The sequence below is a fragment of the Primulina eburnea genome, chromosome 6 (genome assembly GCF_022965805.1).
Source record: "Primulina eburnea isolate SZY01 chromosome 6, ASM2296580v1, whole genome shotgun sequence".
NCBI lineage: Eukaryota > Viridiplantae > Streptophyta > Magnoliopsida > Lamiales > Gesneriaceae > Primulina > Primulina eburnea.
In genome coordinates, this window is record NC_133106.1 from 790,981 (window position 1) to 805,100 (window position 14,120).

A 14,120-nucleotide genomic window follows, 5' to 3' on the forward strand; every position below is an offset into this window, starting at 1 on the left:
GCCCGAGTAGAAAGTTCCCGAGAGCTCGTATGAGAGCCCAAGCAGAAAATATCACGGGAGATCCCATACCCGACTGATGAAGAAAATGATCTGTATATTGATTCTATTTGGGCTATCCATTTAATTTCCCGGGTCATCCATGACCCGCGCTCCTATGGGGTATCACCCATGGTCATTTTGGAATTCAGCATGGAATTTACAATAAGTTTTCATAAAATACTGATTTATTCACATACATTGCATCATATTATGCATTTCTCAAATTATTAATCATATTGTACTATATATTTGATTTTTTGTATTGTTATTGCTTTCTGACTTGTTGCCGATCATCTATTGACTGAATGAATTACTAAATCCTTGAACAACTGTCTATGTACCAGACTGCTATTCCACTGGACAACACAGCTTCGGCCCAGAAAGTGAGTCCAATGAACAACGAGTTTTAACCCTGGTATATAGTTCATTTGAACTACGTAACTTCGGTCCAAAAATGTGAATCACTTTGGCTGGTAAATGATCGATTGTACAGATTCAAGTAAGGTACACTGAATGTTGGTGATAGTTATCTCTTTAGCCTATAATATTCACTTCAGAGTCATAAACAATCATTGCATTTCACTTCACAATATATCTTCATAACAATATATGAATATGAGTACATGTCGTTTCAATATTGAACTGATATATTACCATTGATTTGTTATAACTATATATATATAAGATCAATTTATTCTCTCACTAAGTCCCCAAATATTTAACTTCTATTTATTATAAATTACAAATATATGATTACATGAGTCAAAATATGATGAAAATGTTGAATTAATAAAATTGTAACATTACTGTGAATTAGTATATTTTGAAAAAGTAAATATAATTATACAAAGAATGGTGTTTGGCTGGAGTTGCAAACAAAAATGCAGAAAATGAAATGCTATTGCAAGGATCGTGGATTTTTTTGTAATTACCGTAAGCTCATGGAAGGTATATCTAATCACCAGAACAAATTTTTTTAATAAAAAACATGTATTTAGTAATTTGTGGTAGTTCAACATAACAAAGTGATTGGATTTGCTGTTTTAACAGCTGTAAAGTTAAAAGCAATAGCCCAGCATAGCTCATGATGATGATGCGATGGCACATGTGGCGAAAGACAGTCAACTTCTCAGCATCGGCGTCGGATATCTTGTTGTAGACGACAAATGACTAAATCATTTCTAGTACGCTACAGCATTCACAAAACCTATATGATATGGTTTATAAAATCTCTACTTTTTCATCAAACTTAGAATATTCATCATGTGTTCCAATTGCATACTAATTTAATGTTGTCCATATCCGCTGTCACATTAATTAAAAGATTAAAAATTGTTATCAGATATCATACTACAAAAATAACGTAGGATTATCAGTGAATCTAAGTTCAGACACTAAAGATTCGAAATAAAGCAGTCATATTATGATATTATTACTCCAAATGTCTTTGAAGGCCCACTTTCACATACACCAATAACATATTGGGAAAAAAAACTCACAAGACATCTGTAAACAGCTTCGTCCATATATAAATATTTCCAGCTCACAACTCTTCATTTAACCAAAGCAACAGCCGGCATCTCCATAATCAGTTTCAACCCTTTTTCATTGTAAATAAATGAAAAACAGAATACAAACCTAGCAATCTCCGAATCATATATATGTTTTATTCAAAGCTTCAGATTTCGGGCATAAACATATTGCTTAGAATTATGCCGTCCCACCACTGATATTCCAACTTTTTTTTTACCAAACAGATACACAGCTACAATGTGGGTAATTTTTTAATCAGACAACCACCAATATAATGACCCACCACTATTTCGTTCAAGAAAATGTTTTTTCATCGATATCTCTAATAAGTAATAACCATTCCCCCATGAGATGTGAATAAGGCCCACCAACTAAACCTGAGCTGTAATATATTCCTATACAGTTGTAGGCATGGCAAATTACTAAACTAGACGCAAGTAGGCCGACAGTGTATAGGCCTCCGGATGTTTTTTCAGCACTTTCCAAATACAATTTAGTCATTTTCAGTCGGAAACCGACGCTATTTTTAGTTCCTATCAAGCCAGATGGTTAATTCCCCAAGAAAAAGCGACGAGGACTTAAATTTGCTGTAAAGAAACACTCTTGAACAAATAATGGGGTATTCCTTTTCTTTTATGCGAATAATAGAATACAAATGGATCGTGCCGCGGAGTCGATCAAAATAATAAGGGGAAAAAAGTCAAGAAAGAAGGAACTATCGAACAAAATGAAAAAAACCCAATATGAATTGTTTAAAAAATAATGAAAAAAAGTCACTGGGCAATTTACCGGCCGGCTAAAGAGTGGCGTTACAGATTCACGTCGAGTGGCGGTACAGATCATAGGGGGCCCACAATGAGTCGAGTGGGCAAGGTTGATTAGAGTCTAGCCGGAGCCACGGCTTGCCGCTGCCGCTCCAGTGTAGCAAGCTCACTGGACCGGGGTGAAGGTTCCTGCAGCTCCCACGCACATTATCCCCTCCCAGGCCATGCTGATTCCAACGGTGCTCGATGGGTGCCACGTGTCCTGCGAAGACGAGCAAGTACGGCGGCAGCGAGCCCAGCTCGTATATCCTGTACGGGTTCGTCTTCTGTATCTCCATCCACCACTCGATCTGGCGAGTGTACCCGAACCGCCTCCACTTACCGAGATCTATCACCATTACGCCTGTGTTGAAATAACAGGGGCTCCGGCCAGAAAACACGCCGGAGAATCTAGCGTCCGACCAGAAATGCTTCGTGAAATACTTGGTGAAATTGGCGTGGCAATATTCGGGTGCTCCGATAGTCTTCTTCCCCAAACTAGTGTTCCAAAGCTTCCAGATGTCATCGACCAGAACTAGATCGGAATCCAGATAAATGACCCGCTTCACACAGGATTCCAGAAGATCCGCCAGATAATTTCTCGCATAATTCAGGGGCTGTTCAAGCGCTTGCCTCACGGAGCTCGATATCAGGCTCCGGACTCGTTCGGGGTCAAAATAATACACTTTGAATTTCAAATCGGGAAAAGTGGAACGGACTAGGGTTTCCAGACCCGTTTCTGAAACAAGGAAATGGAAGAACACACTTTCTGGACACTTGGAATGCTGGAGAATCGAATGGACGGCGGCCAATGAACCTCGCAGATATTCGACATCGAGAGTAATCGCCACGTGAACGAGAGAAGGATCGCAGACGCTGGGTTTCCCCAACGTTGTCGAGTGGCACTCGTCCGCATTGCGGAACGCTTCAACTTTTCGAAAGGAAAATTTGGCAGATGGGTTAGTAGAAGTGGGAAATCTGAGATACATGTCGGCCTGAGACGAAGTAATAGCTTCTGCAGGATGAAAAGATTGCAAGGAAGGAGAAAGTACAACTATTACCATCGCTGCGGAGAAAAACCCAGAGAATCTCATTATCCACAGCATTTTGGGTCTGTGAACAAATCTGTGGCCTTTCCTACTGGGTTTACAGCGGAGACGATGGGAGTGAATCGACGAGACAAGGAACGCTAGGGTTCCTCTAAGGTCCGCCAGAGTGGGAGGGGAAATGAATGATTCAGTCTCTGGAGGAAAAATGGAGAGCCCTCATTGACAGATTTTGGTCCGCTTTTCAGAAAAATGAATGGGTTGTTGGCGTGGGAAGGAAGCGAAGGTCCATGGTAGAGAAAGAATCAATCCATGAATGTGCCTTCAAGGAAGGGAAAACCGAGAAATGGAGCAGTCACTCTCACTCACAAATCGAAGTGGAGAGGAAGAGAAAACAGAGATGGAGGAGGGTTTCTTTTGTTTGTTCAGTTCCACCGTCGAAAATCCTAAATTACTTTAATTAATATTCTCACCACCAAGTACGAAATAGTGGTGGCAGAGTTTGGAAAGGCCAGCTGTGATTTGTCTTGCATCACATTCACAATTCAGTCCCTTTCTTTTGCACTGATCATCTTCTATTTATTTATTATTTTTTTAAATCCCTTTCAAAACATTAATTGCCGATTAACCTCTTCTGTTATTTATTATAAACCATTGTTCGTTAGATTTTCCTAATATTGATTTTGTACAAAAGACAAAATGATAGGCAATTATTTAACAAGAACAAATTCAATTTCTATACGCAAAAATTAGATTTAGGAAACTACATCCTATCATTTTGGTCGAACAAGTTCGGTTTTACCTTTCCTAAGGAGGGAGGGGAATTTCACCAATCATTTGTTAATCTGCCAAAACACTACTACAATTGTCACATTCTAGTCCTGGCTATCACAAATTTTGATATTCTTTTTTTTAAAAAAAAAAATAAAAAATAAAACATAAAAAAGAATGGCTAATAAATTCGGTTTAGACCGACGTAGGTACCATCATAATTCATTTAATCGAAGTAGGTAGCATCATTCAATGGAACCCAAGTATATGCTATTATCTGATTAAGGCAAAAATTCCATACACTTGGGGTTTGGTCTGTGAGTCAAAATAATTAAGTTATGTTGGTTGGTATCCAGTGAGTCGGGCAAGTTTTCGTGGATCGGATGTGAGTCGAGCTGAATCTACATGGACGAACAAACATTAAAGAACATTAAAAGTATTTCCGACATAACTCTTTTTTTGTTTAAGTCAGTCTTGTGAACAAACTTAAATGTGCGAGAACAGTAGTATTTGTGTAAGTAATAAGTGAATATATAAAATCATACAAGATACCTCATATTTATAGAGTTGGTGCTAAATATCTTGTATGATAAGCATTCTAGATAGCCAAATCTTCCTTATGGAAATGACTCTAGTACGGTAAGTTATCTAAAATACAAGATTTTATTGATTTTATCTTTCTAATTTATAATTTTGAATGTTATATCCAAATTTATTTGGAATTCTTTTTATGTCATGAGAGTTTTAGTTCAGAAGTCTTGCATGGATAAGACATTATTCATTGCCATATTTGTTTGAGTTCGGGTCGGTATATTTTTAGCTCGGATGTTCAGGAGGTATCATTCTAAGGGCTCTTACAGAGCATGGAGTAGTTCATACCCGATCATAATCTGGACCCGTTTTCAAGTTTGACCGCATTAATCTTAGGTCTATCACTTTTGTAAATAGGAAAGCTCACGTGTGGTATGGTTCGGGTTAATGTGCTTCCGATAGGGTCGGGTTTTCGGGGATATAAATAGTATTTTCTCGTCTAAAATAATTATGAAATTTAGACCAAGTGTTAGCGTCCGACCCAAATACAACGAGTATATTCTTAATTCTATCTTCTTTTTGGCATTACTTATATTGATATCTGGACCGTTGAAATGGACACCTGAGATTGAGATCCAAGTGCTTAGTGCTTTCACTTGGATCTATGTTTGTGTTTGTTTGGTTGCAGTTAGGGAATTGAAATAAATGAGAATGGATGATTAAGATCTCGATCTGTGTGAATCAAAACCCCGATCTGCATGTTACTTATTCTTGATCGTTCGATACACATGTGGACAACCATGATTTTTTGCTATTTTGTATCCTCGATGCGACGTTTCATGTTCCGGCTATAAATTACACCGCCCGATTATGTTTGATCATGTCGTCATGATCACATGTACTAAAATTTAAATATATGGTCCCTCGCCATGATTTTAACCTTTCCAACCTTGTTACTCTTCCAAATTGTTAGCTCACTCCTAACCATGAACTTTCTGCGCTCGGAATTTTTATTTGTTTGCTTTAGTAAGGTATTTGTCATATTCTCCTGGTGAAATGCCTAGTCCTGACCCCCGAGCCATTAAAGAGGTAGCTCAATTTGCAAAAGCCCTTTTTTCTCCCTAGATTTCTAGTCCCGTGCACGAGAATGCCCATGAGTGACATCTTAGGGAAGTCAAGGCCTTAGAGGCCCAAATAAGAGGAGCTTGACTTAAATGGTATGAGGTGGAAAGATCCTATTTTAACCATTACGTGGCTGACTCCCTTAGGAAGAAGTCGGGGATGCCCAATGGTTTCAATCTGGCTATGCTTAAGGTGAGTGACTGAGCCTATAATCTACCCCTAGGCTACTAGAACTTCTATAAGGACCAAGTAGATATGGGGCCTTAGGTTTCTCGTCCCTAAACTGATCCAAGGCATGTGTAAATAACATGACATCTTCTTGGTTAACTTCCCCTAACTAATATTTTACCATTTTAACCTTAGGGTTTTTTTAAAGAAAATATTTTGGCATTAAGAGTACCGTAGGTGTTTTTCTTAGGTTTGTACATATAAATAGAGTAGGTCTGGGTCGGTTTTATATTAATTTGAAAATCGAGCACCAATTTTTTAGGAGTAACACTTCTTATTATAATAGGTGGTCGAACCAGTACCTTTTTGTTTCCTTCCCCGAGCCCTATGTCTGTGATATGACCTGGGAGGATGAAATAATTATTAGGTCCCCCTATCGCTTTGAGCCCAAGCTGAGGCTCAAATTTTTTTTACTCAATATGTCGGCTAGATACTTCTGGACCTTAAGCCTAATTAAGGATGGTGTTTGGTGCCGCTTCGGATTTTGTAGGAAGGGAGTCGAAATAGAGGTGTTTTTAGGTAGAGCTCGAGCCCTCCGTTCTCTTTTTTTTAGCTTAACTATTTTCTTCCTCGTGCAGACAAAAGGATGGTGAGCGTTGAGATGATCAAGTCCATGAAGAGGAAGAAGGACAAACTAGAGGAGCATTCTGAGCAAGATTATCTCCAAAGAAGATGGTCTGGAAGGAAAAAAAGAAAAAAAAGAAGAAGGCTCCCGGTATCTGAGACCTTTATTCTGGCCAATAGTGAAGCTTGGGGGCTCCTCAAAGAAAGCTCAAGCTGAGAAGATGTAGTGACCCGTTCCAGAATCACCTACTAATCAAGAATTAAGCATGCAATTAACTTAATTAATAACAATCAGAGATAATTGCGGAAAATGGTCAACAAACGATAGTTATACAACCCAATTGAAGTCCAGAATAACTCAGAATAAAAATATGCGGTACAACCATATCGAATCAAACAGTACTGAAGAACTAAACCAACCGGCTACTCAACGTCCTCATCATCCTCCTCCTGAGCCATCCAACCTGAGGCCTGCCCCGTGGGAATGGGGTGTCCAAGATAAACAAAACCGAGGACGTGAGCGATAAGAACGCCCAGTACAAAAGCATGAGTATACAAGCCTATCTGAAATGCACATGCTATGATATGATACCAGGGTAGTCAAGAAACGGGAGTCACAAAAGATCTCAATATGCTCAATCTAGAGGCACCAAGTGGATAGTGCCGCGCGGTACTCCTCTGGGTCACTGCATCCACTACAAGATCAGACGTGGACCTAAAATGTCCCGGATCACCGAAGCCCTCCGGACCCGTCGGCCACTGTGTACTCTCGGTGTCCATGCGTCCACAAGACAGGGCTGAGCGGCCCCACAAGATATAGCTTATCTCGAAAGAGATACAGCTCAACAATAAAGGCTATCTCGAAAGAGATACGGCTCGAGATGAAATGCAACATGCAGTAATAAGCGTGACATAATAGCATGCATCATATGACATATATTAATGCAGCAAATAATCATGCAACACATATAAGAATGTATACTCGACCAGGATATCTCGGATAGTACTTTCGTACCTCTAGTAAAGCAATCCTAGTCCACAGGAAATCCTATCAATCGAGTCTAGTCCGTCGTCGGCCCTGATGATATTGAGCTCCCTGACTGACCTTCTCGGACCGTCGGCTATGCCCAGCTGCTCTGTCCGGGCTGCTCTGTCCTTCCCGGGTTGCTCTTCCCTTCCCGGGCTGCTCTTCCCTTTCTGGCTGCTCTTCCCTTCCCGGGCTGATCTTCCCTTCCCGGGCTGCTCTTCCCTTCCCTGGTTGCTCTTCCCTTCCTGGCTGCTCTTCCCTTCCCGGGCTGATCTTCCCTTCCCGGGCTGCTCTTCCCTTCTTGGCTGCTCTTCACTTCACGGGCTGATCTTCCCTTCCCGGGCTGCTCTTCCCTTCCTGGCTGCTCTTCCCTTCCCGGGCTGATCTTCCCTTCCCGGGCTGCTCTTCCCTTTCTGGGCTGCTCTAGAGAGCTAAAACTTGCATTTAAACACACAGTACCCCCTCCACAATGAGAAATCACATGGCCTATTTATAGACCTCAGCCTGCATGAACGTGTCAACCAAATCCCATGCATCCGGACATCTGTCGCTGGGCAGCATGCACAAAGACACCTCACCTTACATGCATGAACGTGTCAACCAAATCCCATGCATCCGGACATCTGTCGCTAGGCAGCATGCACAAAGACACCTCACCTTACATGCATGAACGTGTCCAACAATTACCATGCACTTGACACCTGCCCAGCAGGCGTGTCAACCAAATACTATTCCCGGGCTGCTCTTCCCTTCCCGGGCTGATCTTCCCTTCCCGGGCTGATCTCCCTTCCCGGGATACACCTCGGCTTACTCACACGAACTCTAAAACCAAATTACACATGATTTACTTAATTACAGATACTTAATCATGTTTATTTAAATAAATAGGATTCGGGCTACTACATTCTCCCCCACTTAAAAAGATTTCGTCCTCGAAATCAGGCTAGAAGAAGAACGAAACGAAATCACAGCATCGAAAAACAGCTCAAATACTGTTGAATACAACCGATGTTTGGTTTACAACGGAAAAACACACATACATCCATAGTACAACTACAGTACAACTCAAAAGAGCTCTGGATGCTCTGAACGCATACGGCTCTCTAACTCCCAAGTGGCTTCTTCAGTGCCTCTGCGCTGCCACTGAATTAAGACGAGAAGAATGATCTTATTCCGCAATACCTTGTCTTTGCGATCGAGAATTCGAACTGGTCGTTCCACGTAAGACAAATCCGAATCAAGTTGAACTTCAGAGGGATGCAAGATGTGAGACTCATCTGCTACATATCGTCTCAACAAAGATACGTGGAACACATCATGAATACTTGATAGGTACGGCGGCAATGCAAGTCTGTAAGCCAAATCTCCCACGCTTTCCAATATTTCAAATGGACCAATAAATCTCGGAGACAGCTTACCCTTGAGACCAAATCTCAAAATCCTGCGAAAAGGCGAAACTCGGAGAAACACTTTCTCACCTGGCTGAAATTGAAGAGGTCGACGCTTGGTGTTCGCATAACTAGCCTGTCGATCCTGAGCAATCTTAATCCGCTTCTTGATTACTGCAACCTTATCAATAGCCTGCTGGACTAACTCCGGTCCCTCAACATGTCGTTCCCCAACTTCGTCCCAGAATAATGGAGTACGACAACGTCGCCCATACAACGCCTCAAATGGTGCCATACCAATACTACGATGATAGCTGTTGTTGTACGCGAACTCAATCAAAGGCAAATGATCCTGCCAAGCGGTTCCGAAATCCATAACACAAGCTCGCAACATATCCTCAAGTGTACGGATAGTCCTCTCTGACTGACCGTCGGTCTCTGGATGATAAGCCGTACTCAAACTTAGTGAAGTACCCAATGCTGACTGGAAACTACCCCAAAATCGTGAGGTAAAACGAGGATCTCTGTCACTAACAATACTGACTGACACTCCATGCAAACATAAAATCTCTTGAATATACAATCGAGCCATACGATCGAAACTGAAATCACGGTTATATGGCAGAAAATGAGCAGACTTGGTGAGTCGATCCACCACTACCCAAATAGCATCACTGTTCCTCGAAGACAATGGCAAGTGAGTAATGAAGTCCATCGCGATATGCTCCCACTTCCATTCAGGAATAGGTAAGTTCAACAATAATCCTCCCGGTCGACGGTGCTCTGCCTTAACCTGCTGACAAACTAGACACTTGGAGACAAACTGATAAATGCTGCGCTTCATCCCTTTCCACCAAAATCGTGTCCTCAAATCTTTATACATCTTATTGCTTCCCGGATGAACACTCAACTTGCTTCGATGAGCCTGAGACAAGATCTCTTCCCTCAAAGTATCATCCTCTGGTACTACAACCCGATTAGACAAACACAGAAGACCATTAGACTGATAATGAAAATTGCTATCTCCACCAACTAACCGAGCTAATCTCTGAGTCTTGAGCTAATCTCTGAGTCTTGAGATCAGACATCTGAGCATCTCGAATCCGAGTGAACAAAGTTGGCTCAGATAAAATAGTAGCAACACGAATGCTCTCCATACCTTTCCGATGTTTGAATTTAAACCCCAACGAACAACAATCCTGGACAGCACTAGACATAGCACTGGTTTGAAGTGCAGAGGCTCTCACCTTGCGACTAAGAGCATCGGCTGTGAGATTCGCAGAACCTGGATGGTACTTGATCACACAGTCATAATCCTTAAGTAGATCCATCCAACGACGTTGTCTCATGTTCAACTCAGCCTGAGTGAACAGATACTTAAGACTCTTATGGTCAGTAAAGATTTCAAACTGAACACCGTACAAATAATAACGCCAGATCTTTAGCGCAAACACAATAGCAGCTAATTCTAGATCATGAATAGGGTACTTTTCCTCGTGAGATTTTAACTGTCTAGAAGCATAAGCGATCACATGACCATTCTGCGTCAACACACACCCTAAGCCTTGAAAGGAGGCATCGGTGTAAACACGGAAACCATTAGATCCTGACGGTAACGCCAAAACAGGTGCAGAAGTCAGAAGTCGACGAAGCTCTCTGAAACTATCTTCGCACTCAGATGACCACTCAAATGGAACATCCTTCCGAGTAAGCTGCGTCAATGGTTTAGCTACCTGAGAGAAATTCACGATGAAGCGACGATAATACCCTGCCAGACCTAGAAAACTACGGATCTCGGCCACTGTCGTCGGACGTGACCAGTTCAGCACTGCCTCAATCTTGCTAAGATCCACAGAAACTCCTTCCTTGGAAATTACATGACCAAGGAATACTACACGATTAATCCAGAACTCGCACTTACTCAGCTTAGCATACAATTGCTTCTCGCGAAGAATCTGCAACACAATCCTCAAGTGATGGGTATGCTCTTCCACACTGTGAGAATAAATCAAGATATCGTCGATGAAAACCACAACAAACTGATCTAGAAAATCCCGAAAGACTCGGTTCATCAGATCCATGAACACCGCTGGCTCATTTGTCAATCCGAATGGCATAACTAGAAACTCGTAATGCCCATATCGAGTACGAAATGCAGTCTTGGAAATATCATCATCTCTGACTCTCATCTGATGATAACCCGATCGCAAGTCAATCTTGGAGTAAATAGAGGTACCCTGAAGCTGATCGAACAAGTCATCAATACGAGGTAATGGATACTTGTTTTGATCGTCACACGATTCAGCTGGCGATAATCAATACACAATCGCATCGATCCATCTTTTTTCTTGACAAACAAGACTGGAGCTCCCCAAGGTGAAACACTCGGACGAATATAACCTTTATCAAGAAGATCCTGCAATTGTTGCTTCAATTCCCTCATCTCTGACGGAGCAAGACGATAGGGGGCACGAGAAATCGGTGTAGTCCCTGGCATTAATTCGATGCCAAATTCCACATCTCTAATCGGAGGAAAACCAGGAATCTCATCTGGGAAAACATCAGGAAACTCACAAACCACTGGAATATCATCTGTACCAACACTACATGTGGACGAATCAACCGCATAGATGAGGTAGCCTTCCCCGCCCGACTCTAAAGCACGACAGGCTTTCAGAGCAGATACCACTGGCATCGGAGGTCGCGCTCCCTCACCATAGAAAAACCAACTAGAGTTCTCAGTCGTACGAAACTGAACAAGCTTCTGGTAACAATCCACAGTAGCTCGGTAGGTAGTCAACAGGTCTATACCCAGAATACAATCAAAATCTTCCTTCTCTAGGATCATAAGATTCGCAGTCAACTCGTTGCCCTCAAAATCTAAAGGACAACCCATCACTAGACGCTTTGCTAACACCGAATGACCCATCGGAGTAAAAACGGAAAGAATGACGTCTAGAGAAACATACGGTAACTTATGACACTTAACAAATCGTGCAGAAATGAATGAATGTGATGCTCCGGTATCAATAAGAACAAAAGCAGGAATACCGCATAAACAAAAAGTACCTGCTATGACTCTCCCTGTCTCATCTGCAGCCTGATCCTGGTTCAGCGCAAATACCTGACCTTGGGCACGAGGTCGAAGATTTGAACCGCCCACTGCCTGACCTTGTGTCCTCTGCTGAACAGTCCTCTGAGATCCGGAACCAGATCCTGCTCCACCTCGCAACTGAGGACAATTCTTCTTAAGATGACCCATCTCTCCGCACTGAAAACAAGCTCCCGCGGCTGATCGGCACTGCTCCGATGGATGGTTCTTCCCACAATGCACACAAGAAACCTTCTTCTTACCAAAGCGAAAAACACCGCTAGACCGAGATCCAGATCCAGAAGAAGAAGAACCTGACTTCTTGAAAGACTGAGATCGAGAGCTCAAAGTATTCGGAGGTCTAGAAGAAAGAATAGACCTACCACGCTGGAGACTGATCTCTGCCTGGCGACACCGGTTCACCAACCCATCATAAGAAGTAGGATTATCGCAGACAGTGACTCAATCAAAGATCTCCTGGTTAAGACCCTGAAGGAAATGGTCATACTTGGCCTCAGAACTGCCACTAATATGAGGAGCAAAGGGTAACAACTCGAAGAACTTCTGCTGATATGCATCAACAGACATACTACCCTGCTTAAGATTCAGAAGTTCAATCGTCTTTGCCTGGCGAAGGGCTGGAGGAAAATATAGCTGCATGAAAGCTGCACGGAATTCGGCCCAAGTCACCCTACCCTGAGTCTGGACTATCGGCGCAGAAGTCGATCGCCACCACTTGCGCGCACGACCCTCGAGAAGAAAACCAAGGGTCTCCATCTGCTGCTCTTCGGTGCATTGGCATACACGGAAACAACTCTCCATGCGCTCTAACCAATCCTCAGCAACATCGGGAGTCTCACCACCGACTAATGGCTTAGGCCCCATCTGAATGAAACGGTGTATCTCAAAACGCTTAGGCACATCACGACGATGACGATGTTCACGATGACGCCTACGATCGTCCTGGTCACCCCAACGACCTACACTCCCCTGACTACTCTCATCACCAAGGTGGTCAGCCATCGCTACAAGATAGAATGGGGAAAATGGTAAAATGGTCAACGAAAATCCCAAAACAGAATCTATATCCCAAAATCATATGCATGCTCTGATACCATAAATGTAGTGACCCGTTCCAGAATCACCTACTAATCAAGAATTAAGCATGCAATTAACTTAATTAATAACAATCAGAGATAATTGCGGAAAATGGTCAACAAACGATAGTTATACAACCCAATTGAAGTCCAGAATAACTCAGAATAAAAATATGCGGTACAACCATATCGAATCAAACAGTACTGAAGAACTAAACCAACCGGCTACTCAACGTCCTCATCATCCTCCTCCTGAGCCATCCAACCTGAGGCCTGCCCCGTGGGAATGGGGTGTCCAAGATAAACAAAACCGAGGACATGAGCGATAAGAACGCCCAGTACAAAAGCATGAGTATACAAGCCTATCTGAAATGCACATGCTATGATATGATACCAGGGTAGTCAAGAAACGAGAGTCACAAAAGATCTCAATATGCTCAGTCTAGAGGCGCCAAGTGGATAGTGCCGCGCGGTACTCCTCTGGGTCACTGCATCCACTACAAGATCAGACGTGGACCTAAAATGTCCAGGATCACCGAAGCCCTCCGGACCCGTCGGCCACTGTGTACTCTCGGTGTCCATGCGTCCACAAGACAGGGCTGAGCGGCCCCACAAGATATAGCTTATCTCGAAAGAGATACAGCTCAACAATAAAGGCTATCTCGAAAGAGATACGGCTCGAGATGAAATGCAACATGCAGTAATAAGCGTGACATAATAGCATGCATCATATGACATATATTAATGCAGCAAATAATCATGCAACACATATAAGAATGTATACTCGACCAGGATATCTCGGATAGTACTTTCGTACCTCTAGTAAAGCAATCCTAGTCCACAGGAAATCCTATCAATCGAGTCTAGTCCGTCGTCGGCC

General features: G+C 42.5%; 1 protein-coding gene across 1 annotated transcript; it reads right to left on the bottom strand.

Annotated features, from left to right (window-relative positions):
- Positions 1-2,175: 2,175 nt before the first annotated feature.
- LOC140833713 (probable galacturonosyltransferase-like 7) lies at positions 2,176-3,873 on the bottom strand. Its single transcript, XM_073198039.1, has one exon. It carries the CDS (start codon positions 3,479-3,481, stop codon positions 2,390-2,392), a length of 1,092 nt encoding a protein of 363 aa, XP_073054140.1. The 5' UTR covers positions 3,482-3,873; the 3' UTR covers positions 2,176-2,389.
- Between the last annotated feature and the right edge of the window lie 10,247 nt (positions 3,874-14,120).

Excerpts from the sequence above, each read along its gene's own strand:
- LOC140833713 (XM_073198039.1), bottom strand. The coding sequence starts at position 3,481 with ATGCTGTGGATAATGAGATTCTCTGGGTTTTTCTCCGCAGCGATGGTA.